Below are 27,312 nucleotides of genomic sequence, written 5' to 3' on the forward strand. Positions count from 1 at the left end.
TAAAGATGAGCCCTTCACACTGTAAAACCTCAAAATACTGTTGGGAAAGATCTGCCTCCTCAAAATAGAGTCAACCTTAATGACAAAGGTGGAGTAATACTTCTGGGAATCTTCATTTCCTGATGTACAATTCAAAATGAGACGAAACAGCACAAATAACTGTTAAAAATTAATGGGTTCAAACTCGGCTTCTTGCCCTCTGGTGCTGTCCTTTGCTCCCCTTCCCCTCTGGAAAAGTTCAGCAGCTTGTATTTCTCAATAAAGTCTGTTAACTGATAATCATGTTCCATTTCAGTCTCTGAAGTTCTTTCAATAGTCTGAACATGGAATACATGAAATATAAATTTAGGAAAAATAAAGGTAGTTATAAAGTGAAACATAAAGATTTGGACTAGTATTTATTTCATAGGCTGATTTGAACTAGTATTGTCCAGGTTGAATCAAACAATCATATTGTTTATTGTGCTGAGATTAACAAAGTCAAATGGTGTCACATTCATCATCTTAAAGGGCATCAAAAAACCTCACCTAAAATATAGTGCTTTCCGTGATGGAATAGTGTCCATATGCCTATTACAAGGATTGCCAGTTAAAATAACTAAAATTCATATTTATATACCTACCAATCACTGAGGTCAAAGATGTAGAAAGTGAAAATTTCTAAAACCTTGTGCAGTCAAACATGCTATCAAGATTTAGTGATAATTACTGTGAATATACTCCACCTGGATTTAGAACCATCTCAAGAATACATATGATGCATTAATCATGGCCAAGCAGCAAATGAGTTTTGAGATGATGTAAAGATTTTTTTACATGAAGAAACCAAAAGTTCATGTAAAAGAAAAGAAATAAAGAAAATGTCAGAAGAGACTTTGAAACTTGCACTAGAATATATGGAAACTAAAGCAAAAGGAAAAAATGATAAAGTAAGAGATCTGAACAGAAAATATCAAAGGCCAGCTTAGGAATACAAAGTAGAGTATTATAATGAAATGTGGGAAAATCTGGAATTACAAAACCCAAAGGAAAGCGCACAGTTGCAGTGTTGGAAGTAGCCTGTGGGCAAACCATTAAACGATGAAGCAAGTATCAAAGGGAGATGGAAGGAATATGCAGTCACTGTACCAAAGAGAATTGGTCAATATTGCAGCATGTGTTAGAAGAACAGAAGGTAGCATATGTTAAAGAACTGATAGTATTGAAAGAAGAACTCCAAGTTAGTTAAAAACCTTGATAGGGAAAAAATGGTACAGGAATTAATGGTGAATGCCAATTAAAATATTTCAGCAAACTAGTGCATCACTGGTGGAGCTCACACTTCTGTTCCAGGATATTTGGAAAATAGCTGCTTGGACATCTGACGAGAGGTTTATATTTTTGCTCATTCCAAACAAAGATAGCCCAAAAGAATGTGGAGAGTACAAAATAGTATTATTAATATCACACAGAAGTGAAATTTTGGTGATGATCATTCAAAAATGATGGCATCAAAAAGGAACTGCCATTTACTCAAGCCCGTTTGAGAAGAGAATGCGTAACAGGGGTATTATTACTATCATCAGATGGGTCTTAACTAAAAATAGAGAATACAAGAAAGTTTTTGACTTGTTTTTTATTGATGATGTGAAGACATTAAACTATGGATTATAGCAAACTACAGGTAACATTTTGGTGAATGTGAATTCCAGAACTCTGAATTTGCTCGCATCAAGAGGCACAGCAGGAGGATGTTATGGCTAATAAGGGTTCTGTGTCACAATGAATTGGAACCAACTCAATGGCATCTAACAATAACCCTGGAACAGCCAAGCCAATGAACTCATCTAAAGTTAAAAAAGGAAGAGAGAGGATTTTATTTTTAAATGGTGGTGCCAGTTAGGAGACAAGAGCAAAACAAACTTTCTTGATGGTGTCCTATTTCAAATCATAATATGCTGAGAATTTATTCATATTACTTTGGAATTTTCATTTTGGGAAGGTATATGTAGATGTTTTACAATAACTCAGGTTTCAGGATAACTACAGAAAACAATTATTGACCATGAGCAAGCAAACAGAACAATAAAGTTCATGAAGTCTTAAGTCAGTCTCAGTTTATCTCTGTTGACTAACCAGATAGCAGGACATAGCTTTTTGATCACTAACAGGCACATAGGAAAAAATTCTCATGAGTGTTCTGGCCCTTCCAGGTAACATCCACATTCACCCCATTTATGTCTGAGCAATGCAGTGAGTTTTAAAATTCCATAGAGAAGAGCTTAAGTAAAGAACTTTAGGCTTAATGGCCATAAGTAAAAGAACTTAGCTATGGGGACATTGTATGATTAAAATCAGAAAAGGTGTCAGGTTTATTTTTTTTTTACCGTAAGTATTCACGTTCTATGGTAAAGAAATAATCCAAGAACTAGGCCAAAGTTTCCCAAATGTACTTGGCTTACCAGCCTCCATTCAGAAAAAATTAATCAGCCCATAATCCAAGAAAAAGTGTAGATAGCTGTTTATGCAGCCCACCTACCCTCCATTCCAATGTCCTCTAAGGAGCAGTATCCCCTACTTTGGAATACACTGAGCTAGACTATATGAAGAACTTGGCACCAGGTTTGGAGGAAGAGTATGTGCAGATTGTTAATGATTAGTCTGTCAGTTTGTCATACTGTTGTGGTGTATGTATTGCTATGATACTGGAAGCTATGTCATTGGTATTCCAAATACCAGCAGGCTTACCCAAAAGGAACAGGTTTCAGCAGTTTCCAGGCTAAGAACAGACTTAAAGAAGGAATGGGCTGTCCACTCTGGAGGAATTAGTCACTGAAAACCTTTGGATAGCTTTGTCAGATACTGAAAACCTTGTGGATAACAGCAGAACATTGTCAGAGATAATTCCAGAAGAAGGTACTCCAAATATGACTGGGAAAAAGCTGCCTTCATAGAGTAAAGTCTTCATTCAGGACCTTAATTTGTTGTTGGGGCATGACTCAAACAGAAGAAATAGATGCAAACATCTATTAATAATTGGAACTTGAGATATATGAAGAATGACTCTAGGAAAATTGGGAGTCATCAAAAAATAGAGACTGTAAAGATTAATATTTTAGACATTTGTGAGCTGCATGGACTGCTGGTGGCCATTTTGAATCAAGCAGTCATATGATTTACTATTCTAGGAATGATAGATTCAAGAATGGTATCACATTCACTGTCAAAAAGCACATTTCAAGACATATCTTGAAGTACAATGCTGTCTAAGATAGGATATCTATCCATATAATAGGAAATCCAGTCCATACAGCTATTATTCATGTTTATGCACCAACAACTACAGCTAATGATGTAGAAATTGAAGAATTTTACCAATGTCTTCTGTCTAAAATTGATTAAACATGCAGTAAAGATGCATTGTTAATTATTGATCATTTGAATGCAGAAGTGGGGAAAAAAGAAGGAACAGTTGGAAGATTGCACAGTCCAATTTTGCAAGATCAGTGACTTCATCATTTTAGAGAGAAATATGTCTGCCCCCTTCTGAAGTGTCTATAAAATTAGAGTAGCCATGTGACAACACTATGTTGCAGGAACTATTTGGTCTTCTCCCATTATTCCCCCAAATGAAAAACTCACCCTGGCTGAGGTGACACCTTCTCTGACTTACTAGTTTTTAAGATGTATAACTAAGAAAGTGAATAATGGATTATAAGACACCTAACATTGCTTGGGAGACAAGATTAAATGATTACATGATATAATGACTAGTCTAGTGTTTTCATTTTACTCGTTCAAACTGAATCCTGAAGTAGGGCACTGTGCCGAGGCAAACTGTCTACTGGTCTGTCTGAACCCTCATTCAAATCCAAAAATGTTTAGACACCAGTTTTTTGTTTTAGCCTGTTGTTCAGGCCCAAAGTGTAAAAAAATTCAGCATCTATGGGGAACTGATCCACACATGGGTTATCCAGCACCCACAAAAGCCAGAGACAGAACAGAAATGCTAACACTTTTAGGCCAAATGTTTGAAAATAACATATAAGACTAAGTAGTATAAGTTTTATGAGTTGTTTTCATCTAAATAACACCAGTGGCAGCTTTATTCTTTAAAAATCTCAGGTTGTATATAAACAAAGATTGAATATGGACACGGAAAACATTTATCTATTAACACACAAAAGTGTTTCTTTGGAACTTAGCTAGAAATTTTACTGTTATTTATTGTATTTTGTAATGCATAGCTTGTCTTACTAGCTTTTCTAATCATTATTTTTATGAATTGTCGAATTGTTCTCATAGAAACCTTCAGCTTCAGAGTCATGGTATTAAAACCCATAAGTTAAACAATTTGGGGAGAAATGAGAAAAGTAATTTCTTATAAATGGAGGCTATTCTTAAAATGCAAACAATAGTCCCACATGTAGAACTTATAAAGACATTTTGTCTATTCAGTGGCTAATTTCAATTATTGGCCATTTTCAGTACCTGATATTTATAAACCCCATCACCTTTGAGTTCTAGTAATTTTGGTTTAGACTGGTGGGGTCCCCCTTTGGATGTTAGTTTTGTAACCAATTTAGTCCCATTTTTGTTGGGAATTTCTTTGTCAGATGATCTTAGCAGATAGAACCGATGAAAATTACAACTTTCCTCGAGTTCTTAAATTCTTCCAAACCCACCCCTCACACCACCACCACCACCCCCACATACACACACATACATACTATCATGATCCGAATTCGACCTTGCAAGTCTGGCTAGACCAGAGGATGTACAGTGGTGCAGATAGGAACTGGAAACACAGGGAATCCAGGGCAGATTATACCTTCAGGACCAATGGTGTGAGTGGCGATGCTGGGAGGGTAGAGGGAGAGTGGGTTGGAAAGAGGGAACCGATTACAAGGATCTATATGTGACCTCCTCCCTGGGGGTCGGATAATAGAAAAGTGGGTGATGGCCAGGGAGACGTTGGACAGGGCAAGATAGGACAAAATAATAATTTACAAATTATCATGGGCTCATGAGGGAGGGGGAGCAGAGAGGGAGGGGAAAAATGAGGACCTGATGCCAAGGGCTTAAGTGGAGAGCAAATGTTTTGAGAATGATGAGGGCAATGTATGTACAGATGTGCTTTACACAATTGATGTATGTATGGCTTGCGATAAGAGTTGTATGAGCCCCTAATAAAAGGGTTTTAATAAATAAAGAAAGAATGAATGAATGAACTGTTGAATTATATGATAACATGGATTATGTGCCAACAAAACTGTTTAAAACTTTTTAAAAAAGATTTATAGTTCTGAAAAGCTTGTGGTGAAGTTCTACTCTGTCCTATGGTGTTGCTGTAGGTTAAAGTCAACTCCATGGTGGTGGACTTGTTGTTTTTCGTGTTATTAAAATATTTATTTCCTGTGCTTGACACAATGGATGGATGTATGGCTTGTATTAATAATTGTATGTGTCCCCAATAAAATGATTTATTTAAATATATATTTATTTTAGTTTGTTTAGGACCATATTATATCATGTAGTATAGAAGAACAAAGAGAATCATAGTATATTGTTTCAAATAAATATAAATGATCCACAAGATAAATAAATGGGTTGTTTAAAAAAAAATTAGTGTGTAGATGACACAACTTGCTAAGGCCATGGTTAATCTATAGTGATGTGTATATTTCTTTGGAAAACTTAACATATATACTCGTGTATAAGCCGACCGAAACCAGAAAAACTGACTGACTTAAGTAAAAGCCTAGGGTGGAAAATGCAGATGCTATTGGTGAGTTTCAATAATCAAAACAAATGAAAATAAAATTACTAAAAATTGAGACATCAGTGGGGTAATGTATTTAAATATTTATTTTAAATAAAAAACAAGTAAAAGGACAACAAGTCATTTAACATTAGTAAACCAGCACAGTACATGGAAAATAGATTCAACAAAAACAATAAGGTATCAACAATGATAATTTTAGAGTACTAGTCCCTGAGCTCAATCAGCAACCGAGCTTAAATGTAAAGAGTTAAAATCCTTCAAAACTGGATTCCTCATCATCATCCGTATCCCAATGCAGAGCTTCAGCTGGTGTGAGGTCATCATAGACGCTGTCTTCACTGAGATCGCCGTCATCGCCATCACTGCTGTCATTTTCATACAAAGCGCAGTCTTCACTGCCATCCACAGCATTACTAATACTACATTTCTGGAAGGCACGTGGCACCATGTCTTCTGGAAGGTCTTCCCACGCATCTCGAACCCACTTTGCTGTTAACTCTATGTCAGGCTTCATGAGATTTCCTCCTTTTGTTAATCGGGCTTGACCAGGTGATATCCATTCATGCCACATCCTTCGCACACGGTCTTTAAAAGGCTTATTCAAAGATACATGTCATAGGACGGCTCTGATTGGTTAGATGCGAGTAAACAAACATTCAAAGTCCTGCAGTGTCAGTGGGGAAGGGCAATCAAACAGGCGCTTGTCCTGTTACTGGGGGGTGGGGGACAGCGAGATGTTACACCTCGCTGGGATACCACTGACCTGTGAAAACTCTGCTGAAACACAAGTATATACGGTAATTTGAAAATTCCTGAGTCAGTGTAAGGCTGAAGGAATGTCAGACCAAAAGGAAATATCTCAAAATAAAATGCTTAAAAGTTTCAGATATTATGCAAAACTTAAGGTACCGGACCATCTATCATTGTTTCTCAGTTATACCACTAAGAAATATTTGGGGTGGTCAATTCACAATCTTTTCTCAACTTTACTTCTAATGGCCAAATGTACTTAATATGATGATTAACATTTATTTGAACTGATCACTTTTATAAACTGGCCATGATGTAGGATGCTAGGTTTACTTAACCACTTTATAAGACTATGCTCCCTTTGCTTTTGCAGAATTATCACTCATGGAACATTTTGTGGTAACTCACCAGCCTTTTTCCATTTTAAGAATAAATCCACCAAATTTGATCCAATATCATACAAGTTTTAAAACATTTCATTTTTCTTGTTCTCTACACCAAAGCAAAGTTCACTTCCCCTCAGACCTTACCACACTCTCTCATGTTAGCCTTTACTAGCTCTTCACATTCTAGTATAACCAGACATTGTGCTTTAAGACAACTACTTTCTTTTTCTCTCTGAAAAATAACAAAATACAAGTTTTTAAAAAAATCATTTTATTAGGGGCTCATACAGCTCTTATCACATGGTCCTTCACATGGGACCGGCTGAAATGCTGTTTTTTACTATTTGAATATGGTACACAATTTTAAATCAAGGGATGCCTACAGTAATTGGAAATGGCATGAAGTTAAATGGTAAATTTTAAGCCTGTAGTAAATAGATTTTTAAAAAGTTAGAAATCAAAACCATTAAGACTATCTTAAACAAAATGATTATCACAACATATAAATATCTACTATAGTAATCAGATAAAACACTAAGAGGAACATTAATGAAGTGTGAGTAAATCGCCTTAGGTGTTTTAATGCCTCAAGGGTGGAATAGTCTTAGATGACCCTCTTGGCCAAAAGCCCTATCCATTTCTTGTTTTAGAACAATAAAAATGTCATGAGAAAACAAAAAATCCCAGGAAAGTTGTAGTGAAGAACAAAGCAAATATGGCAAACACACAGTTAAGCTAACTTCAAAATAGGAAGTAAGTTTAGGTTTATGACTTTTTATGAAGTTTTGAGTTGTCAGTAATAGAAATGCCGAATTATCACCCCTTTTAAATTCAACATGTAGTTTTTATATCCAAACCAACATGTTTTGTATATCTACCCTTTACCTGGAAGCCATACATTCAAAGAATGAATCATATTTTCTATTTAGCAATAAATTTTTTTTTCTAATGGCAAAAAAATCCAATTCTTTGTTAATATTAATATCCCCCCTAAAGAACTTAATTAAGCTTTCCGTCAGAGGAGTGAAGTTTGGTTTAATCAAATAGATTTACCATTAATGAGTTCTTCCCGCAATGTTCTTGTATATCTCTTTTAATAACCCTTTATAATTAGGAAAAATGAAAACGGATAGGAAAAATAAACAGGTTGTTTAGTAGACTTGAACGTAGATAAATCTTTTCTCAAAAATATGAGCTTGAAATTACAACAAACATTATTAACTCAATTTTAATATCAGTAAATTGCTTGAAAGATCTTAAATAATTTATGAACCACAAGACATTATTGAAATAAAGTTTAATTACATTTAAAGTTTTTTGTTTATATAAATTTAACTTTCTGGGATTCTTTAAAATGGCTATATTTTTACTTTTTAATAAACCTGGTTGTCAAGTTAATTATAACATATTGACCTCAGAGGATACAGCTGAAATTGTTTGCCACTGTTTCTGAGATTGTAATAGACAATGGTAGTTGAGTGGCTAATCTTGTTGCAAGTGGCCATTTTTACTGTGCCACCTGGCCATTTCTACTTAGAATTGGCTAGAATTAATCCCAGTAACTTGCAAACTTGCAAAGTATAAGCGGACCCAAATATCAGCCAGGCACCTAATTTTACCATAAAAACTACATTAAAAATGTACTGAAAAACTCAGCTTATACATGAGTATATACGGTATATGTTTTCATTTATAATACCATCTGTAGATAAGAATTATATGAATAGGTTTCTCTATAGGACATTTTAATAGGAGGTGTTCTACTCACAATTTAGACAAAAAGGGCAGGGGAAGAGAAAAGGCATTCTAACTTGCTAAGGAGTAACAGGTGTAAAAACAGAAGGACCGCACCAATCCCAAACTATGTGAATTCCCACCCACCACCTCCCCGAAGAATGGCCTTCAGAGGACAGCACTGAAGTTACAGCTCAGGGAGAGGAACATGTCTGATCAGAGCACACAGGAGAAACAAAGAGGGAAGGAGAATGGGTAGGATGATATTCCTGCTCAGAGAAGACAATGCACATAGAGGACCATAGGGCCAGCCCTACCACAAGACTATGTCTATCCCAGAACCATAGCACTATTGGGGACAACACTGGAGACATTGTGGGAATTGTGCCCGCTCTGACGCCATCACACTCGGGCAAAACACTAAGTGCGTGCAACAGACCAGCAAGGGAGCCAAGCAATAAAGTCCCCAGGGGATACCAAAAATAAACTTTGGGGACAGAGTATGGCACCCCTTCAGACTTACTCCTAAGGTCAAAAAACAAACCTGGAACTATTTATAGACTTTTCCTTTTTTGTCATTGGCCTTGTTGTTGTTGTTGTTATTTTTGTTTGTTATTTTGTTGAGGTTATGTTTTTGTTTTGCTGGTTTTGTCTTTGTTGTTCTGGTTGGCTTTGCCTTGTTTTTGACTTATTAATGTCTCTGCATATCTAGATGTCTGCATGTCTAGATAAGATTGGCAGGATAAACAATTTGGTGAAGAAAACAGCGGGCCCGATGGTTCCTGGGGGGACATGAGAGAAAGGGAGGTGGGAGAAAGGAAAGGGTGTGGTTAACCAACCCAGGCACAAGGGAACAGCAAGTAAACTTAAATGAATGGAGAGAAGGACCTAAGATGCTAGTGGGTTTTAATCAAGGGCAGTGTAATAGCAAGGAATTACTGAAACCCAAATGAAGGCTGAACATGATAGTGGGACAAGAGGAAAGGAAAAGGAGATAGAGGAAAGAACTAGAAGGCAAAGGGCATTTATAGAGGTCTAAATCCAGGCATGTACATATGTGAGTATATTTATATATAATGATAAGGAAATAGATCTATATACTTATATTTATATGTTAAGTATTAAGGTAGCAGATTGACATTGGGCTTTGACTCAAGTACTCCCTCAACACAGGAACACTTTGTTCTAATAATCTTGCATTCTGTGATGCTCATGTTCCTGACATGATCGCTGAAGGCAAAATGGGTACATAAGGAAATGTGGTGAAGAAAGCTGATGATGCCCGGCTTTGATAGTTTTATTGTGCCAACCTGGCAAATGAACACGTGGGATTAATTGAACAGTGGTTTCATTAAAGGGCGGAGAGATAAATGGCTAGGCTTGGCAAGGCTCACTTCCTGCGAGGCATCCCTGAGGAGAAGCTACATGGACCTGATGCAGCCCTGAGTGATGGAGAAGCCATGTGGACACCCCTGCCAGTGTTGAGATGCTAATACCGCCACTGGATTCAAAGACTTTTTACCCACTGGCCTGTGATCTTGCATTCTGCATCATTTTGTGTGCTTTGTGAGTTTGAGGAGGACTTTGTATATCAGTGTCGAACATATGGCTGTCAGATTTATGGGCTTGGATTGGACTGGTTTGGGATGCTTTCCTACTGTATGTACACTTAGCCTTTATATAAAACTCTCTCTCATATACATATGAGTTTCTGTGGATTTGATTCTCTAGTCAATCCAGACTAATACACAATGATACCAAGAGTAGGGTACTAGAGAATCAAATCATAAAGATGGAGAGTGGATGGTTATTTGACTTCTGCCTCATGGTAGTGTTTCTTCTTTGGCTAGCCAGAAGTCAGATATGTACATGCAGTTTACTGGATTCACGTCTGGAAAGAACATGGGAAATTAAAGTTTTGATTATTATGTTTGGTTGTAGTTTTTGGTTATTCCTGTTTGAAATGGCAAAAATTAATGTTGTTTAAATTTTCAGCTCAGGGGTAGAAATCGCCATTTGAATTTCTCAGAAACTATGCTGCTTAAGGAAAATGGTGACATAAGGTCAAAATGTCTGACAGAAAGCCTGTATCTGGTTTGATGTTCTCAGAGACCTAATCCCATATTTTGGTATAAATTGAATAGTTTAGATAAGAATTTAGATAAGCTAAATAAGGATTGAACTTGACTGTTTTAAGAATTGAGCTTAGTATCTGATTCTACTTTGTTTGTACTGATTTTTTTTCCTGCTGATGATTTATAGAAATGATTTGGGGAAGTATAAAATACAGAGCTTGTAAGCCCACTTGCTTCAAGCCTTTAATTTGATTGCTAGATGGGCTTAGGACAGGGCTGCAGAGAAGGCTCTGAAAGATATGCCCCACCCAGTGCTTTGGAGTACTCAGGATATTTGCATTCCAAGAGCCTTTTCCCTAGGGGACTGTTGACAGAGTGAAGAAAAATGGACTCTTTGGAATTTGAAGTTTGAACTAGTGGTCTTTGTCAGAAGTTGGAAAAATCTGGAACCATGAAGAAAATTCCTCTCTAGGATGGATCCATAAAGAGACCCTGTGGCAGCCTGAAAGGCTTGTTAGGTGACCACCTGGATCCACTTGTTGAGCAGAAGTAGCTGTAAGGTAGCATTAAAGAGATGGGTTGAGTCTGGCCACTGATACCTGTGGACTTGGTTTACAGGAACTAGAGAAGACAAGAGCAGGTTGACTGATCTGAAGTTCTTGACCTAGCACAAGGGTGCTAAGCTTGTTGAGAATTTGTGCTGAGGCCATGACCTAAGGCAAGGTGACCAATGGAAACTCTGGTTAGGTTAAGTGAGGCAGCCCACATTGAGGTGACCAGAATTCAACCAGATGAAAAAATTTTGAGCCTGTGAACTGGTGCATATTGTTGCTGGCCTATGGAAGGCCTGTCCTGCTTTGACTTTGCTTATGGGTGCATACTTCACAAGGTAACAACTGGAATGAAGATTCTTCACGTAGAAAAATATGATTGTCTCCTCAGAGCACTGGGTTGATGTAAGTGGGCATTATAGAAATTTGATACCCATCCTTTTGATGAAAGCATGATGTTGACTTACAAACTTTCATAGGTGGGGAAATATATTCATAGGATTGCAGGGGTCCTCCAACTACAGCTCACAGGCCACATACAGCCCACTGAAGATATTTATCCAGGCCACTGGGTGTTTTTGCCCATTTTGGTTTTTTTTTTTTACTTCAAAATGAGATATATGCAGTGTGCATAGGTATTTGTTCAGAGTTTTTTGTTTTGTTTTTTTAACTATAGTCCAGCCCTCTAACAGGTCTGAGGGACAGTGAACTGGCCCTCTGTTTAAAAACTTTGAGGACCCCTAGATTATAGGATTTAGGTGTTTCTTAACTACAATTGTCAGACATTAGATATTTTTGTTTTGTTCACTTATAAAATGTTAAATGAGGGTGGCACACTTTTGAATTGTATGCATTTTAGTTTTATCCTATTAGGTACAGATGTGATTTTATTATTGTTTTTTTGAAAATTATATATATGGCCAAAGAATTGTGCCAAGCGGGCAAGGGATGGATTGTCACACGCCAGCTATCAAAAGATAGAGAGCGTCTGCGCTCTTAAAGGCTTGAAGATAAACAAGAGGCCATTTAGCTGAGAACCAACAAAGCCCACATGGCAGAAGCACACCAGCCTGTATGATCATGAGATATTGATGGGATCAGGTAACAGGCATCAAAGACCCAGAGCAAAAATATCTATGTGAATGAGGAGGAGGGTGAAGTGGAAACCCAAAGCCCATCTGTAGACAATTGGACATCTGCTTACAGAAGGGTCACTAGGAAGAGACAAGCTTGTCAGGGTTCAGTATAGTACCGATGAAACACAACTTTCCTCTAGTTCTTTAATGCTTCCTCTCCCCCACTATCATGACCCTAATTCTGCCCTGGAAATCCAGCTAGATCAGAGTATGTACACTGTTACACAGAAGAGCTCGCAACACAGGGAATCTAGGACAGATAAACCCCTCAGGACCAATTATGAGAGTAGTGCTACCAAGAGGGTAAGGGGAAGGTGGGGGGAGAAAGGGAACCCATCACAATGATCGACATATACCCCCCTCCCAGCAGTATGGACAACAGAAAAGTGGGTAAAGGGAGAAAGTGGTTGCTATAAGACATGAAAAATAAAATAATAAATTATCAAGGATTCATGAGAGAAGGAGGGGAAGGAAAAAATGAGCTGATACCAAGGGTTTAAGTGGAAAGAAAATGCTTTGAAAATGATGATGGCAACACATGTAAAAATGTGCTTGACAGAATGGGTGACTGTATGGATTGTGATAAAAGATGTAAGAGCCCTCAATAAAAGTACTTAGTTAAAAAATAACAAGACAGAAGGACCTATCCCCCACAGTAGTGTCAATATTAATATAGTATATATACATATATTTAAAAATTCACTGCCTTCGTGTCATTTCTGACTCATAGTGACCTCCTTGGACAGGGCAAAAACTCCTCTTTTAGGTTTCTGAGGCTATAAATAGTTACAGGATTAGAGAAATTCATCTGCAGAGTGGCTGGCAGGTTTGAACTGCTGACCTTGTGGTTAGTAGCTCAAAGCATCAGTATGTACTGATCTAAAGAGCTTTTGAAAAATCTGATTTCCTAATTTAAACATTCAGGTCTGGACAGAAAATGTTTCAAAACTATTACTATTTTTCAGGTTCACCCTGGATCAAGAAAATAATCTACTGTTGTAAATACTGTATATCCAATATTTTCTTACACCCCTACTAAATATCCACAAAATAACATGACCCTAGAATTTGCCTCCACAATCAGAAATTATCTCTGTCAAAAGCCAAAGCAGAATGTCATTTCAGAAGATTTTGAATCATGTAAATAAACCTAGACATTAAAGGCAAGTAGGACAGAGAAAATAAAAACTTCACATCTGAGGAAACACACAGTAAAACTTATTAATAATTCTCATAAAGTTTTTGGATGCCCCAGAAAACAGGTTTGTAATTCCCAGAGTGTGTACCTCTGCAGAGTCTCCATGGGAGTGTGAAGGAAAGTACCATTTTCTGGCACTAAGTTTCCTAGACCTTCCACGGGTCCCACCAGGAAAGACAGCCTTGGATCCCTGTTTTCTGACTCTCCCACTTTTTTTAGTGTGCAAACGATATCCTAATCTCAAATCGAATTTAAGTAGAATGTGTTAAGTCTTTATTAAAGGGGCAAAGACAACACAAAGACATGGGCATGTCATCCAGAGGAGGGTAAGCTATTAGCACTAGGTCAGAATGATGTCGGCGGATTCATAATTGGGACACTAGCTAAATATGCATGGAACAAAGGAACTGTCACAAATTGATGATTGGTGGCAGACCAGTACACCACAGTTATAGATGGGACTACCCGAGCAGGAACAGGACCATGATGGGGACACATACATCATGTTAGATAGAAGGGCCTACAAGACTGGCCCAGGGCCTTCCAACGAAAGCAGTCAGGACAAAACTGAAAGAGCATGACTCATGACTATACAACCCCTGTGCTGCCCTTCTGGAGACCTAGTAGTTACATGTTGGACTCCTACCACAATATCAGCAGTTCAAAACTGCCAGCCAACTCCTTGGGGAAATGATGGGATTTCAACTCCTGTAATGAATTAAAAGTTTTGAAAACCTGAGTTTTTCAGCACATTTTTAATGCAGTGTTGTGGTAAAATTAGGTGCCTAGGCTGATATTCAGGTTGGCTCGTACTCGAGTTTGTACAGTACATCCTGGTAAGCATTGTGATAAACAAATGATTGAAGTTGTCAAGAATCTTAGTTTCCTTGGATCCACAATCAAAGCTTACTGAAGTAGCAGTGAAGAAATTAAATAACATCGAGAAAATCTCTTGCAAAAGACCTTTATACAGTGTTAGAGAGCAAAGATGTCACTATTAGTGTGAATGTGCTCCCAAGCCATGCCATTTCATTCACCTCATGCAAATGTGAATGTAGGTTGATGAATAAGGAAGATTGAGAAGAACTGAAACATTTTAATTCTGAAGTTGGTGAGCAATATTGAAAGTATAATGGACTTCCAGAAGAGCATAGAAATGTTTTCTTGGAAGAAATATAGCCAGAATATACCTTAAAAGTAAGGATGGTAAGATTTGTGTCGATACACTTTTGACTTAACAAGAGTGACCAGTACTTACTGGGACTTACCACATACTAATTGGAAGGGACCACTCGCTGGAAAATAGGTGGTCCCTCCTTCAATGTTTTACCAAACATTTATCATTAAAAAAAAAAAAGCCAAGACCTTCAACATGATTAATTGACATAATAGCTGCAACAGTGTATGCTAAAAAATGAAAGTTATCAGGGTGGTGTAAGACCAAGCAGTGTTTTGTGTTGTTTAACATGGGGTGCTATGAATCAGAGTTGACTCACTGGTCCCTAACACCTAACAACAACAGTAGCTTGATGCTTATACCCATCTTTTTTCAATTCATTTTTATTTCTCCACACTAGAATCTCTCAGAATTTCCTGGTTCTAGCATTTTTTAGCTTAGAGAACAATGTTAGAGCAAGTAGAGATAAGGGAGAACGTAGACTTTTAATGTATAGAGGCTCTCTTAACCTTCTGGCTTTTGTTGTAGTGTGGGGACTAAGAGAACCTGTATCGCCTGGTCACTATTGTCAAATTACAGAAACCAGGTGGATTCAAAGGATTCTAAGTTTTATTTTCATATGCACTGCAAAGAAGAATGGGGAATCCTTCCTCCAAATACCCATCTCCCCTTCTTTTTGATCTCACAGGATATATACAGGCTAAGTGAAACTTTTTATCAGATAGACACAGATCTTGGAATAACAGGGACAAGCTGGGAAAACAACGATCTTAAGTTTCAGAGCTTCCATTACTTCGGGACCAGGTATTCAGATATGCAGGTTCTGGCTCTCAATGAGGAGAGGAAGGAAGTCTGAAAGATTCATAACACTCAGATAAGAATTGGGTCATTGGCATAGCTAGTTCCCATGATTATTCATTCTTGGACACTGTCAGAGGAAACTCTGTGAGACAAGTTAGAGGGCCTTTACTCAGGGTCACGGCTATGGAGGATTTCTGGCTGTTACATCCAAGCAAGGTATATAATTCTCCTAACTATATTATATTTCATCACACAAAAAAAATAATGGATTTGCTTTTCAAGTCTACTCCCTCTATCAATATTTTCCCCAGACTTTCCATTTTGCCTGATACTAATAAGTTTGGAGCCTCTCTGTTTGAGCCTCTTTGAGGAATATATTCTTTTCTTGTAGGGGTGGGAAAAGAGAGGGTGTCAACTGGTCATTTGGAATAGGAATTAATACATGGCTTTCATACTCTTTCATTCTTTTATATTCACTCTTCATCTCTATTTAGTACTTGGGAACACTGTTTTTAAAAGGAGATGCAGTGGTCCAAAGATTAAGACACCTGGCTGCTAAACACCAGCTGCTCTGTGGAAGGAAGATGTGATCGTCTTCTTGAGTAAAGATGTATATGGCCGTGGCACTAAAGAGGAGTAATGCAGCTGTGAAGCGCCGTGGTGTAGACGGGTTTGGAGGGCATTATACTGAGTGATTTTAATCACTCATCAAAGGACAAAATTGCATGAGGCCATTATTATTAAAGAAAAAAATCAAGATAAGGGCTTTATATACCAAAAGAAACAGACTGATGATGGTTATGACGGGTAGGAAGGGAAGGGTAGGAAGTGGAAGCAATAGCAGGTGCAGAATGAAAAATCACTACCAGCTATAACATCACAGGCCTTACCAAAGAGAAGAAGTTCCAGCCATCACCTTGGGGGTGAGTTAGTTAAATGTAAGACTTGCGACCCAAAACCTAACACACTGCCATTGAGTCAGTGCCAACTCATATTGACCCTAAAGGACAGGGTAGAGCTACCCCTGTGAGTTTCTGAAATGGTAACTCTTTACAGATGTAGAAAGCCTCCCCTTTCTCCTGGGAAGTGGCTGGTGGTTTTGAACTGCTGACCTTGCAGTTAGATGCCAACATAAAATCACTATGCCAACAGGGTTGATGTTGTAAATATCTAAATGGCCTTTGGCAGAATATGGTCCCCACCCCTGTCCTAGAGGGTAGGGAGGTGATAAGAAAGATAATATTCTATAAGAGGAAGAAATTGGGGAGAGGCAGGGAGAGCAGGGGCAGGGGAAGCTTCTGGCAGATTTTAAAATTGTTGAATATAAAAATTATGATCTCAAATGTGAACCCCACCTGATTCACAATAAAAGTTTTTTGTTTTTTTTAAAGTTTTCCAGCCTTAGAAACTATGGTGTAATTCTACTCTGTTCTACAGAATCAGTATGATTGGAATTGACTCTAGTGGGTTTTGTTGAATTCCTAGAGAGCAAAGTGACTGGCTTCTATAAACAGGACATTTTGCAATTGCATGTACTGGGATTGGTTTACTTGGCCTGCTAAATCATTTCTCATCCATGCTTTTGCTCCTTTACATTATATAGATATTTGTTAACTTCTGTTTCTATGTCTGGATTTTCTTAATGTTTGTAGTTTTTCTGTTTTTGTATTTTAGAGGACTTAAAAACAAAACGATAACACTCATCACTATCCATTTCCAGAAAAATTTTATTTTTCTAAATAGCAACCTTAAGCCATAACTTCCATTGTTTCCATTCCCATCCCTTGTTAACTACTAATAAACTTTTGTCTATGTATTTCCAATTGTAGATATTTTATATAAGTGTAATCATATAGTATTTTCCTCCTGAGTTTCACATTTCATTCAGTGTAATATTTTAGGGTTTATTCATATGGTAGCATATATCCATTTTTTCCTCTTTGTGGCTATATATTTCATGTGTATATATTCATGTACCACATTTTGTTTGATCTTTTGATGGACATTTGGATTCTTTCTACCCTTTGGTTATTGTAAATAATCCTGCCATGAATACTGGCATACACATAGCTATTTGAACCCCTGCTCTTAAGTTCTTGGGTATACAGCTAGGAGTATAATTGCAGGGCTAAATAAGAACTTCTGAAGAACCACAATACTTTTTCCAAAGCAAGTACACCACCATTTTACATTGCCACTAGCATAGTATAGATGTATTCTCAAGTCTCTTAGCATGATGTTTGGTACTGCAGAGGATTGCCAGGTCTGACTTTTCAGTACTGAGTTGTCGTCCAAGAGGGAACCGGTTTGCTCCACCAATGTGGATTTTAAGGAGCCAGAGATAAACTGCACTCATATTCAGATACAGCAGCAAAGAGTTAAGCCACAATCGATTTAAGCATAGGGTCACTTCAGAAAAGATGAAGTGGGCTGTTCTAGAAGAGATGAGAGAGGATAAGGACATTTCTAGGGCAGGGGAGCATAAACTTCTGCGCTTTAGGTGTATACATGTGGCTCTAAAGTAAAATTGAAAACAAAAATAAAACTATTAATGTTTCATTTATAAAAATGCTAAAGCATATTATTCAGATAATGGTGATTTTATTTGTTTATAAAAATATATTTATTGCTCTTGAATAATTTTAAATTGTTAAGGACCAGGATGGGCTCTTTTGTCTCCAAAGTTTGCCAACCTTACTTCTTTTTTTTAAAGGACACTTGCAAAGAAGGGGGCTGCAGGTCCACATATGCCACTTTCTCATTAATTACTAAGTACATCCTAGGGTCTCTTCTACATATTTCTTTCTAATTATCTCAGACTAAAATTTTGTGTTGGGATTTCTTGAATCTTATTATTTCAGGCTAATCTCCAAGGTGGTATTGAACTTTTCTCAGGCTATAACTCTGGGTATGATGTCTCAGGATGTCCACCCAGCCTCACCTCAATGTTGAGACTTTTATCAGACTTGTTATTGTTATCTCCAGGCCCATTGCAGAATTATTTTCCTAGCTCCCTTCACAAGCAGAGTGTTAATTCCCTTAGCAAGCACAAGTCCCTGTCCTGTCCTTGTCACTTACCTTAAAACACTTGTTTTCTCTTTTGGTAATACCAGCCATCGTAGTAAATATGAAGTGAAATCTTACCGGGGTTTTGATTTGCATTTCCCTAATGACTAATGATATAGAATATCTTTTTATGCTTGTTTGTCATTTGTAAATCTTTTTGAAAGATATCCTTATTCAAGGCTATTTTTGTTTGTTTACTTTAGATGTCTTTTATGTGGTTGAAGTGCATATTCTACGTATTTATATATCCTTTACATATTCTAGATAATGGACAATTTTCAGATACAAGAATACCAAAATCTTTTCTTCTGTTCTATCGATTGTCACTTCCCATCAATGTCTTTTGATGCATAAACATTCTTAGTTTTGATAGAATCCAATCTTATGGTCTCTCTCTTTTTTTAACTCATGCTTTTGGTGTCATGTCAAAGAATCTATTGTCAAAAACCAGGACCTGAAACATGGTCTCAAGTACGCTTCTAAGAGTTTTTATCATTTTAGTTCTTACATTTTGACCACTGATCAACGTTGAGTTAGTTTTTGTGAGAAGGGAACTCAGAAAGTATTACTGCAAAGTCATAGAAACCTTAATTAAGAAAAATTATTAAAATATGAAGCAGTTCTTTCTTCACATATCCCCCATTTTGGTCCTTACACATCTGATAGCAGTGTTTCTACCTCTCTAACCTTTCCCCATGGAATTCTCTACCATGTCAAAGTGACAATGTTGGCATCTTCAAGGGCCTCAAGTTGTGTTGCTTTTCAATATTTTTTGAGTTTGGAGAACAAAAATATGTCAAAAGAGTTCTCTAGTTAAGGTTATGTATAGGGGATGGAGAGGAATATATAGGAAATGGTGAGACATTTGTAAAGACTGGCAAGTTCCAATTCTGTGGCAGATGTCAGGTTGAGGCTTCTCTGGATCTGTCTCTAAAGACATCAGGCTTTCACTGCACAGTGCATGAATCCAAGGTTGGCAGGTAATATTGAAGTCTGATGACAGTGCCCAGGATCAGCAGGCAAAAATCAGGCCATTTGCACAAGACCAAAGACCTAGAGGTTAGAATGATAAGCCAGATGCAGAATCCCTACCCATCAAAAAGAAGGAACTTTGCCCAAGAGTCCCCACTTATATTGGAAGCATTCCATACTCCCATGGAAACTATTATAAGGGACAAGATCCAGGTGGGTGTATAACTTTCTAAGCAAGATTTTCTTAGGAGAACCCTTGTTCATCCTTACAAGAACGAGTAGGTTCACTGTAGTGATAAAAACAATTCATCAGTACAACTTTCCTGGCCTTTTTGTCACTAATACAGTTTTTCTGTTTTCTTGTAAGTTCTTTGTAATAAGCTCCCACAGTCCTTCTGTGTCCTTCAAAGATTATGCCTTTAGAAATCCCCCACTAATCATCATAACCTACTGACCTAACATCTCTGCCGTGAATTTAAATGACCCACAAGATCCCATCATAGGCCACTATTTTGTTTAACCTGGCTTTCTAGATAGTTTTGATAAATAAAAGACTCATCCCTGTTTAAAATCTATTACAATAAATCATCTTCACTTGCACTTAAAAGAGAGGGAAAAGTGCTTGTGAAATAGGTGAAGGTTCACAGAACAGATCATCAGTTTAGATTCAACAACTCATACATGTTTCAACTCATCTGTGGCAATGCCTCAATGTGCCAGCATTTATCCCATTTCTTCTTTGTTTGCTGTTTCTATTCCTTCTCTTTTATTAATCCTCTGAGCTTTGTCCTTGGGTAAATGCTAGCCCCGTAACCTTGAATGTCTGATTATTTCTGACGTGGAGGTAATTTCAGTTCCATGCTTAGAGAGTAAGGACCATAGTCTTAGAAACTTTTCCAGTCTCTATCCAACCATTAAGCCCTGTCTTCTTTTTTATGATTTTGAGTTTTGTTCTACATTTTTCTCCCACTGTAGCCAAGACTTTCTAGTGTGATTCTTTTCAGGGCAGTTGGTAGTGGTCGTTGGGCACCATCTAGTTCTTCTGGTTTCAAGTTTGTGGAGACTGATAATTGAACAGTCCATTACTCCATTGGACTGTTTCAAATTTTTCTTTTCATTTTCATCACTCTTCTTTTTTCTGGATGCAGATAGACCAATAATTTTACTTTAGATGTCTGCTCACAAACTCTAAAGACAGCAGCTGCTACTCAGCAGATTAGGATGTAGAGCATTGTTTTTGTGAACCAAATTATGCCAATAGACCTTGATGTCTTCCAAGGCTATGGTTCTCATTTCCCAGGCCCAGCAACACATTTCCTCTTAAGTGTATGGTTATATAAAAGAAGATTTTATAACTTTTAAGCTTGTATGCCCTACCACATTCATGGGTATACTTACAGTATTTATATACACATATAAATATGCTCTGTCAAATCTATATTTATTTATAAATATGTGCTTATTCTCCTCACACTATTCAACCTGTGTATCTGTCTACACACCTACTTGTAGATCACTATTGCAGGATTGCATATAAAGTGTTAGTATTTGCCAACATTCCTTTTAACTCTTGCAAACCTCTCAGTAAAGAATAATGTTTTGGTGTCGTAGCTAAGAACATTAAAGAATAATGATAAATCTATGAAGTACTTCACAACATGGATGGCTGTGGAGGACATTATAGAGCATGAAATTAGTTCAATCACAAAAGGACAAACACTGTATGACATCACTTCTTTAAAAGAGCAAGAAAGAAATGTTTTCAAAAGAAACAGACTTGATGGTTATTAGGAGGATAAGGGAAATATTATTTTAGAAGGTAGATAAGTATTGATTTGGTTGAAGTGAAAGATAATATTCGACAAAGAGGAAATGGGCAAGCCATTGGGAGGTTTGAGAGGTTGTTGAATACAAAAATGGTGATTTGCTCTGTAAACCTTCACATAAAGTTTTACAAAAAGCAGGGGTGGGGGAAGCATACCACATGAAGATCATCCACGACTTGACTCCTCAAGGAGTCTTATTGGTGCTGTGGATTAGCTATTGGGCTGTCAATCGAAAGGTAGTGATTCAAGCCCAGCAGCTGCTTCATGGGGAAAGATGAAGCTATTTGCTCCAATAGATTTGCCACGCTAAAAGTCCTGTATAGGGTTGCTATGAGTCAGAATCTACATGATGCCAATGGGTTTGGTGTGATTTTTAGACTTTGGGAACATAATTTTAAAATGTTTGTTAAAGATATCCACTTATATTTCTATAACAACAGTATTAAATAACTAAGGCAATAAGTTAACTTAAGTTTGTGCTCATCGTTTGTTCATCATTGTTAAGTGTTATCCTCATATGTAAGTGAAGACAATTACCACATTTTACCTCACAAGATTTACTCAGCTTCTACCTAGTGTAAGTGCTGGTATGGTAAGCATGGATTGTAGATTTATCTCTGTCTTTATTAAACCGTGATGAAAATATGTTCCAAGTTTTAGAAATGTACTTTACCCTTTTCTTTTTTCTTTTTCAGCTATAACTCAACATCTGACATAAAGAAAATCTGTTTCTGAAATATAAGAGAACCTTCTTCCTTTGTTTGGATTCTTCAACACAGTCGATGAAAACAAAGCACTATATTCCTTTTTACTGATATTCTCAAGAAAAAATGGCGGACAATCCAAGACTTCCACCATAACACAGAATAACTTTCAGACATATTTGAAGCACATCATGTCACACCGTGAAAGTCCTAAAGAGACAAAGTGGTATTGTTTACATTACTAGAAATTAGTAGTTTTCCAATGGCAATAACCCATTTGTGAGAGAGTTTCAGCCTCCTAGGATAGACAAAAGCTACATACCGTAGGAGGCAGATAACCATAGAACTGATAACTGATAACTGATGCACTTCTTGTAGTGGTAACTCCTTCCTAATAGCATCACAAACTAGTTACCAGCATGGTTTTTGCTTTGTCTTCTTAAAACAAAAAGTTATGTCTACCCCACTGAGAGCCGGGCAGCTCACAGTGGCAGTGTGGTGCTAGCAGGTTGTTTTCTTTGCATGGAATGGAATAATGATTCATTGTATAGCCTTCCTTCACAGATGTGAGGCTGTGTTAATTTGGAAAGAAGTTAACAAAGGTCAAGTCTCAGTGACCCTTCATGGTAGAATGCAATTTTAACATTTGTTCTTGAGATAAAAGTACACTTAAAATTAGTCTTTTCTCCAAATAGTCCTCTGCTAACAAAAGGATAAATCTAGTTTACTTAAGAAATTAGCTGATAAAATACTCAACTTTGTTTACTGCCTTCCCTTTTTCTTTTTTGTGAGCTGGGAAGTTTGCAGTCAATGGCCTTTTTTTTTTTTTTTTTGTCTCAGGATAGTAAGAAACTCCTTCATTGCTATTCTACTTAGTTGGCGTCTGTGTCTGAATCACAGTTGGTCAGTGGGCTGTACATTGACAAGCATACTCCACCAGCCCCTAGATGCTGATGCTTACTGGATGCACTTGTCTGAGGAGAAAGGAAATTCTCTTAGGTGTTACTGCTTTTGCTCAGACTTTGCAAAAAAAAAAATTATTTTATATATGTGTGTGTACGTATATATAACTGTTAATCACCTGTGTCTTTGAGAAAGTCTTGAAAAATAGAGAATTTATTCCATTGCAATATTTGATTGTAGAAAGGCACACTGTTTCAGCAACAAAAGAAGCAAAAAAGACTGTATAAACAAGTGTTTGGTACTATGTACCATCTCTGTTATCCTGAAATTGAAGTATTAATGTATTTAAACCATATTCTATTTAATTATGTTTGATTTTATATATATTAAATGGTGTCAACTTCTAGTGAACTATATTGATCCTTTCAACTATGTTCATTTGCTTTATGCAAACTCAGAACATGAGCCTGTTACTGGCTTTAGCTTTGTGTTTAAGAGTATATGACAAAACCCTGAGGTTTTTATTAGGTGTATACGATATGATTAACTCATTTTGCTCTTCTAGCAAAATATTTCCATCCATCTCTTATTGCTTCAGTCTTTAAATAATAGAAAAATAATATAAAAGCCAAAAAAATAAAACATGGTTTTAAGTGATTCTTGCTGCCTGTGAATGTTTGGGGATAATAATATGCCTGTAAGACCCTAGGCTATTTAAACTAGTATTTTAAGTTAAGATAATTTTAATCTTTGTTTATATGCATTTTGTGCTTCTAGGAAGTCAGTAGTTGTAAGCTGCTTATAAAGTGAATAGTAAATTTGAGACTCGGTACTTTATTCTGTTCTACCAGCTCTGAAACACTGAAGCAAAACAGCCTTTAAATTATTAGCTGAAATCTAAAGTAAATTTTTACACTTCTTTTAAAATTGGATTTTTATTTGAGCACCCACTGTGTTCAGATTGCACTGTACCCACAAAATGTGTTTCTGTGGCAGGGTTTTTATTGGCTTAAGGAATCACTTGAACACTTTTCTCTCCAGTGGTCTTTGTTTTTATCATTTTAATGACATTAATGCAAGTGTTTTTAAAAGAGCTAGTGAGAAAGTGATTAATTGCCTTATAACTAGATGTGTTTTTACCCCTATAAGAGTTGATAGAAGTAAAGAGTAAATGTCAACAAATCAAGGAAGAGCAATAAGACAAGGAGCAAGTGTTTTGTTTGGGTTTGGGCTTTTTTTTATTTTTATTTTTTTAAATTTTTCTGCTAGGATTTCACTGCAGTAGAAACTCGTGAAATGTAAATAACTTTCAATATTGGTTCCATGGGAATTTGGAAGGAGAAAGTCACTTTGAATTCTAGAAAATGTTTATACCATTGTATAAGGTGGTTGGCCTCTCTAATGAGACTGTTGAGGTGACTGTTCTGGTCACTGTCCAGAAGAGTGACTTGGCGAGGGCATTTATAAAGTGAGGAATCAGGACATAATCAGTGGTGTCTGTAGAGAAAGTACAGGGCTAGATGTAGAAATGCAGAACATAGGCACTTGTTCACTCAGAGCATCTTCCCTAGTGACCCAAAAGACTGGTTCTGGAGGCACTAAGCACTGCTCTATTTAGTCCTGCATTTAATCCTTCTTTTTGTTATTGTTAGGTGCTACCAAGTCATTTCTGACCCAGAGCAGTCCTATGTACAACAAAACAAAACTCAGCCTGGTTGGAGCCATCCTCATAATTGTTCTTATGTTTGAGCCCATTGTTGCAGCCATTGTGTCACTCCATATCATTGAGGGTCATCCTCTTTTTTCCTGCACCTCCACTTTACCGAGCATTATGTCATTCTCCAAGGACTTGTCTCACATCCTCGCCTCTAAGGAACATTCTTGCTGTACTCCTATGATAGATCGCTTTTTGGAAGTCCATGGAGCTTTCATTATTTTTCTCCAACTCCAAGGTTCAAATGCATCAACTTTTCTTTATTCAATGTCCAACTTTCACATGCTTATAAGGCAATTGTAAATACCATGGCTTGGGCGAAGCAAACATTAGTCCTCAACATAACATCATTTTCAACACTTTAAAGAAGTCTTGTTCAGCAGATTTACCTAATGTAATGTGTAGTTTGGTCTCTTTATTGCTGGTTCCATGAGCATTGACTGAGGATCCAAGAAAAATGAAATCCAGGAGAGCATCCATCTTTTCTGCGTTTATCATGATGTCACCTTATCAGTCTAATTGTGAAGATTTTGTTCTTCTTTACATTGAATTGTAATCCTTACGGAAAGCTGCAGTCCTTGATTTTCACCAGCAAGTGATTCCAGTTCTCCTCACTTTCAGCAAGCAAGCTTGTGTCATCTGCACACAGCAGGTTATTAGTATGCCTTCCTCCAGCCCTGATACTACCATAGTCTTCATAATACAGCTTCTCTGATTTTTGCTCCCCATAGTGAATTAATCAGCATGGTTTGGTAAGTAAGTAAGTAGCAGTTAGTAAGAGAAGCTACAACACTGACACACACCTTTCCTGACTTAAAGCGATACAGTATTCAGTAGTTCTGTTCGCACAACTGCCTCGTCACCATTTACAGGTTTCCCATGAGCAAAGTGAAAGTGTCTGGAATTCTCCGTTTTCTCAAGACTCTCTATAATGGTGGTTCTCAACCTTCCTAATGCCACGACCCTTTCAGACAGCTCCTCATGTGGTGACCTACCCAACCATAACATTATTTTTGTTGCTACTTTATAACTGTAATTTGTTACTGTTAAGAATCAGGCAACCCTGTGAAAGGGTCATTCAACCCCCAAAGAGGCTGTGACCCACAGGTTGAGAACCGCTGATCTATAGTTTGTTATGATCCACACAGTCCAATGCCTTGGTGTACTCAGTAAAACATCTAGTAAACATTTTTCTGGTATTCTGTACTTTTAGCCAAGATCTTTCTGACATCCCTTGCTCCATGCCTTCTTCTGAATCTGGCCCGAACCTCTGGTAGTTCCTTGTCAATGTACTGCTGTAACCGTAGTTGGACGTTCCTCAGTAAAATTATACTTGCATGTGATATCAATGATATTGTCCTATAATTTGAGTACTCTTTTGGTTCCTTTTTTTTCTGAATGGGTACAAATATGAATCTCTTCCAGTCAGTTCACCAAGTAGCTGTCTTCCAGATTTCCTGGTATAAATAAGTGAGTACTTCCGGAGCTTCATCAGCTTGTTGAAACAGTTCAATGAGTATTCCATCAATTCCTGGTGTCTTGTTCTTGGTTAATGTTTTAGTGCAGTTTGGACTTCTTCCTTCAGTACCATTGGTTCTTGGCCATATGCTAACTTGTGAAATAGTTGAATCTCGACTAGTTCTTTTTAGTACAGTGACTGTGTATTCTTTACTTCTTTTAATGCTTCCTGCATCATTCAATATTTTGCCATAGAATCTTTCAAGATTATAACTCAGGGCTTGAATTTTCCCTTGAATTCTTTCTGTTTAAGTTCTTGAGTTCTGAGCATGTTCTTCCTTTCTGGTTTCTAATTCAGAGTTTTTGCACATTCCATTATAATATTTTATTTTGTCTTCTTGAGCCGTCCTTTTAAATTTTCTGTCCAGCTCTCTGTCTTCATCATTTCTTCCATTTGCTTTGGCTACTCTACAATTAAGAGCAAGTATCATCATAGTGTCTTGTGACATCCATTTAATCTTTTCTTCTGTTCCTGTCTTTTTAAGGACCTTTTGCTTTCTTTGTGTAATTATTTTCTTAAAGTAAATGCAACAGCTCATCAGGTCTTCTCTCAATAGTGTTCATTGTAGCACCTTTGTTCTTGAGTGTTCTCGAATTCATGTGGCATATACTCAAGGTTCTGTTTTGAGTCTTGTGGACTTCATTTTCTTCAACTTTAACCTGAATTCACATGCGAAAAATTGATAATGTTTTCCACACTTGGCTCCTTGCCTGGTTTTAGCTGCTGATACTGAGCTTCTCCATTGTCTCTTCCCACAGAATGTCCTACATTCCCACATATGTAGCTAATTTTATTTCCATATATTCCCTTGAGAGGAGGATATGTATATAGTTGTATTTTATGTTGAAAAAAAGTTATTTGATATGAATAAGTTGTTGGTCTTGCAAAATTCTATCATGTGATGTCTGGCTTCATTTTGATCACCCAAGTCCATATATTTCAACTGCTATTCCTTCTTGTTTCCAACTTTTGCATTCCAATTGGCAATACTTATCAATGTGTCTTGATTGTATACTTAATCAATTTCAGCCTGAAG

At 37.1% G+C, this 27,312-nt stretch overlaps 1 protein-coding gene across 3 annotated transcripts in view; it reads left to right on the plus strand.

Annotated features, from left to right (window-relative positions):
* Nucleotides 1–23,454, plus strand: part of AKAP10 (A-kinase anchoring protein 10) — a 223,565-nt gene extending 200,111 nt beyond the window's left edge. For all 3 annotated transcript variants that reach the window (XM_075546762.1, XM_075546764.1, XM_075546763.1), the window contains one exon: nucleotides 22,132–23,454. In XM_075546762.1, the coding sequence (XP_075402877.1) occupies nucleotides 22,132–22,137 (6 nt within the window). In that variant the 3' untranslated portion in view covers nucleotides 22,138–23,454. The remainder of the gene's footprint in view (nucleotides 1–22,131) is intronic.
* Nucleotides 23,455–27,312: the final 3,858 nt, after the last annotated feature.

This window comes from Tenrec ecaudatus, chromosome 4 (assembly GCF_050624435.1).
Source record: "Tenrec ecaudatus isolate mTenEca1 chromosome 4, mTenEca1.hap1, whole genome shotgun sequence".
Lineage (NCBI taxonomy): Eukaryota > Metazoa > Chordata > Mammalia > Afrosoricida > Tenrecidae > Tenrec > Tenrec ecaudatus.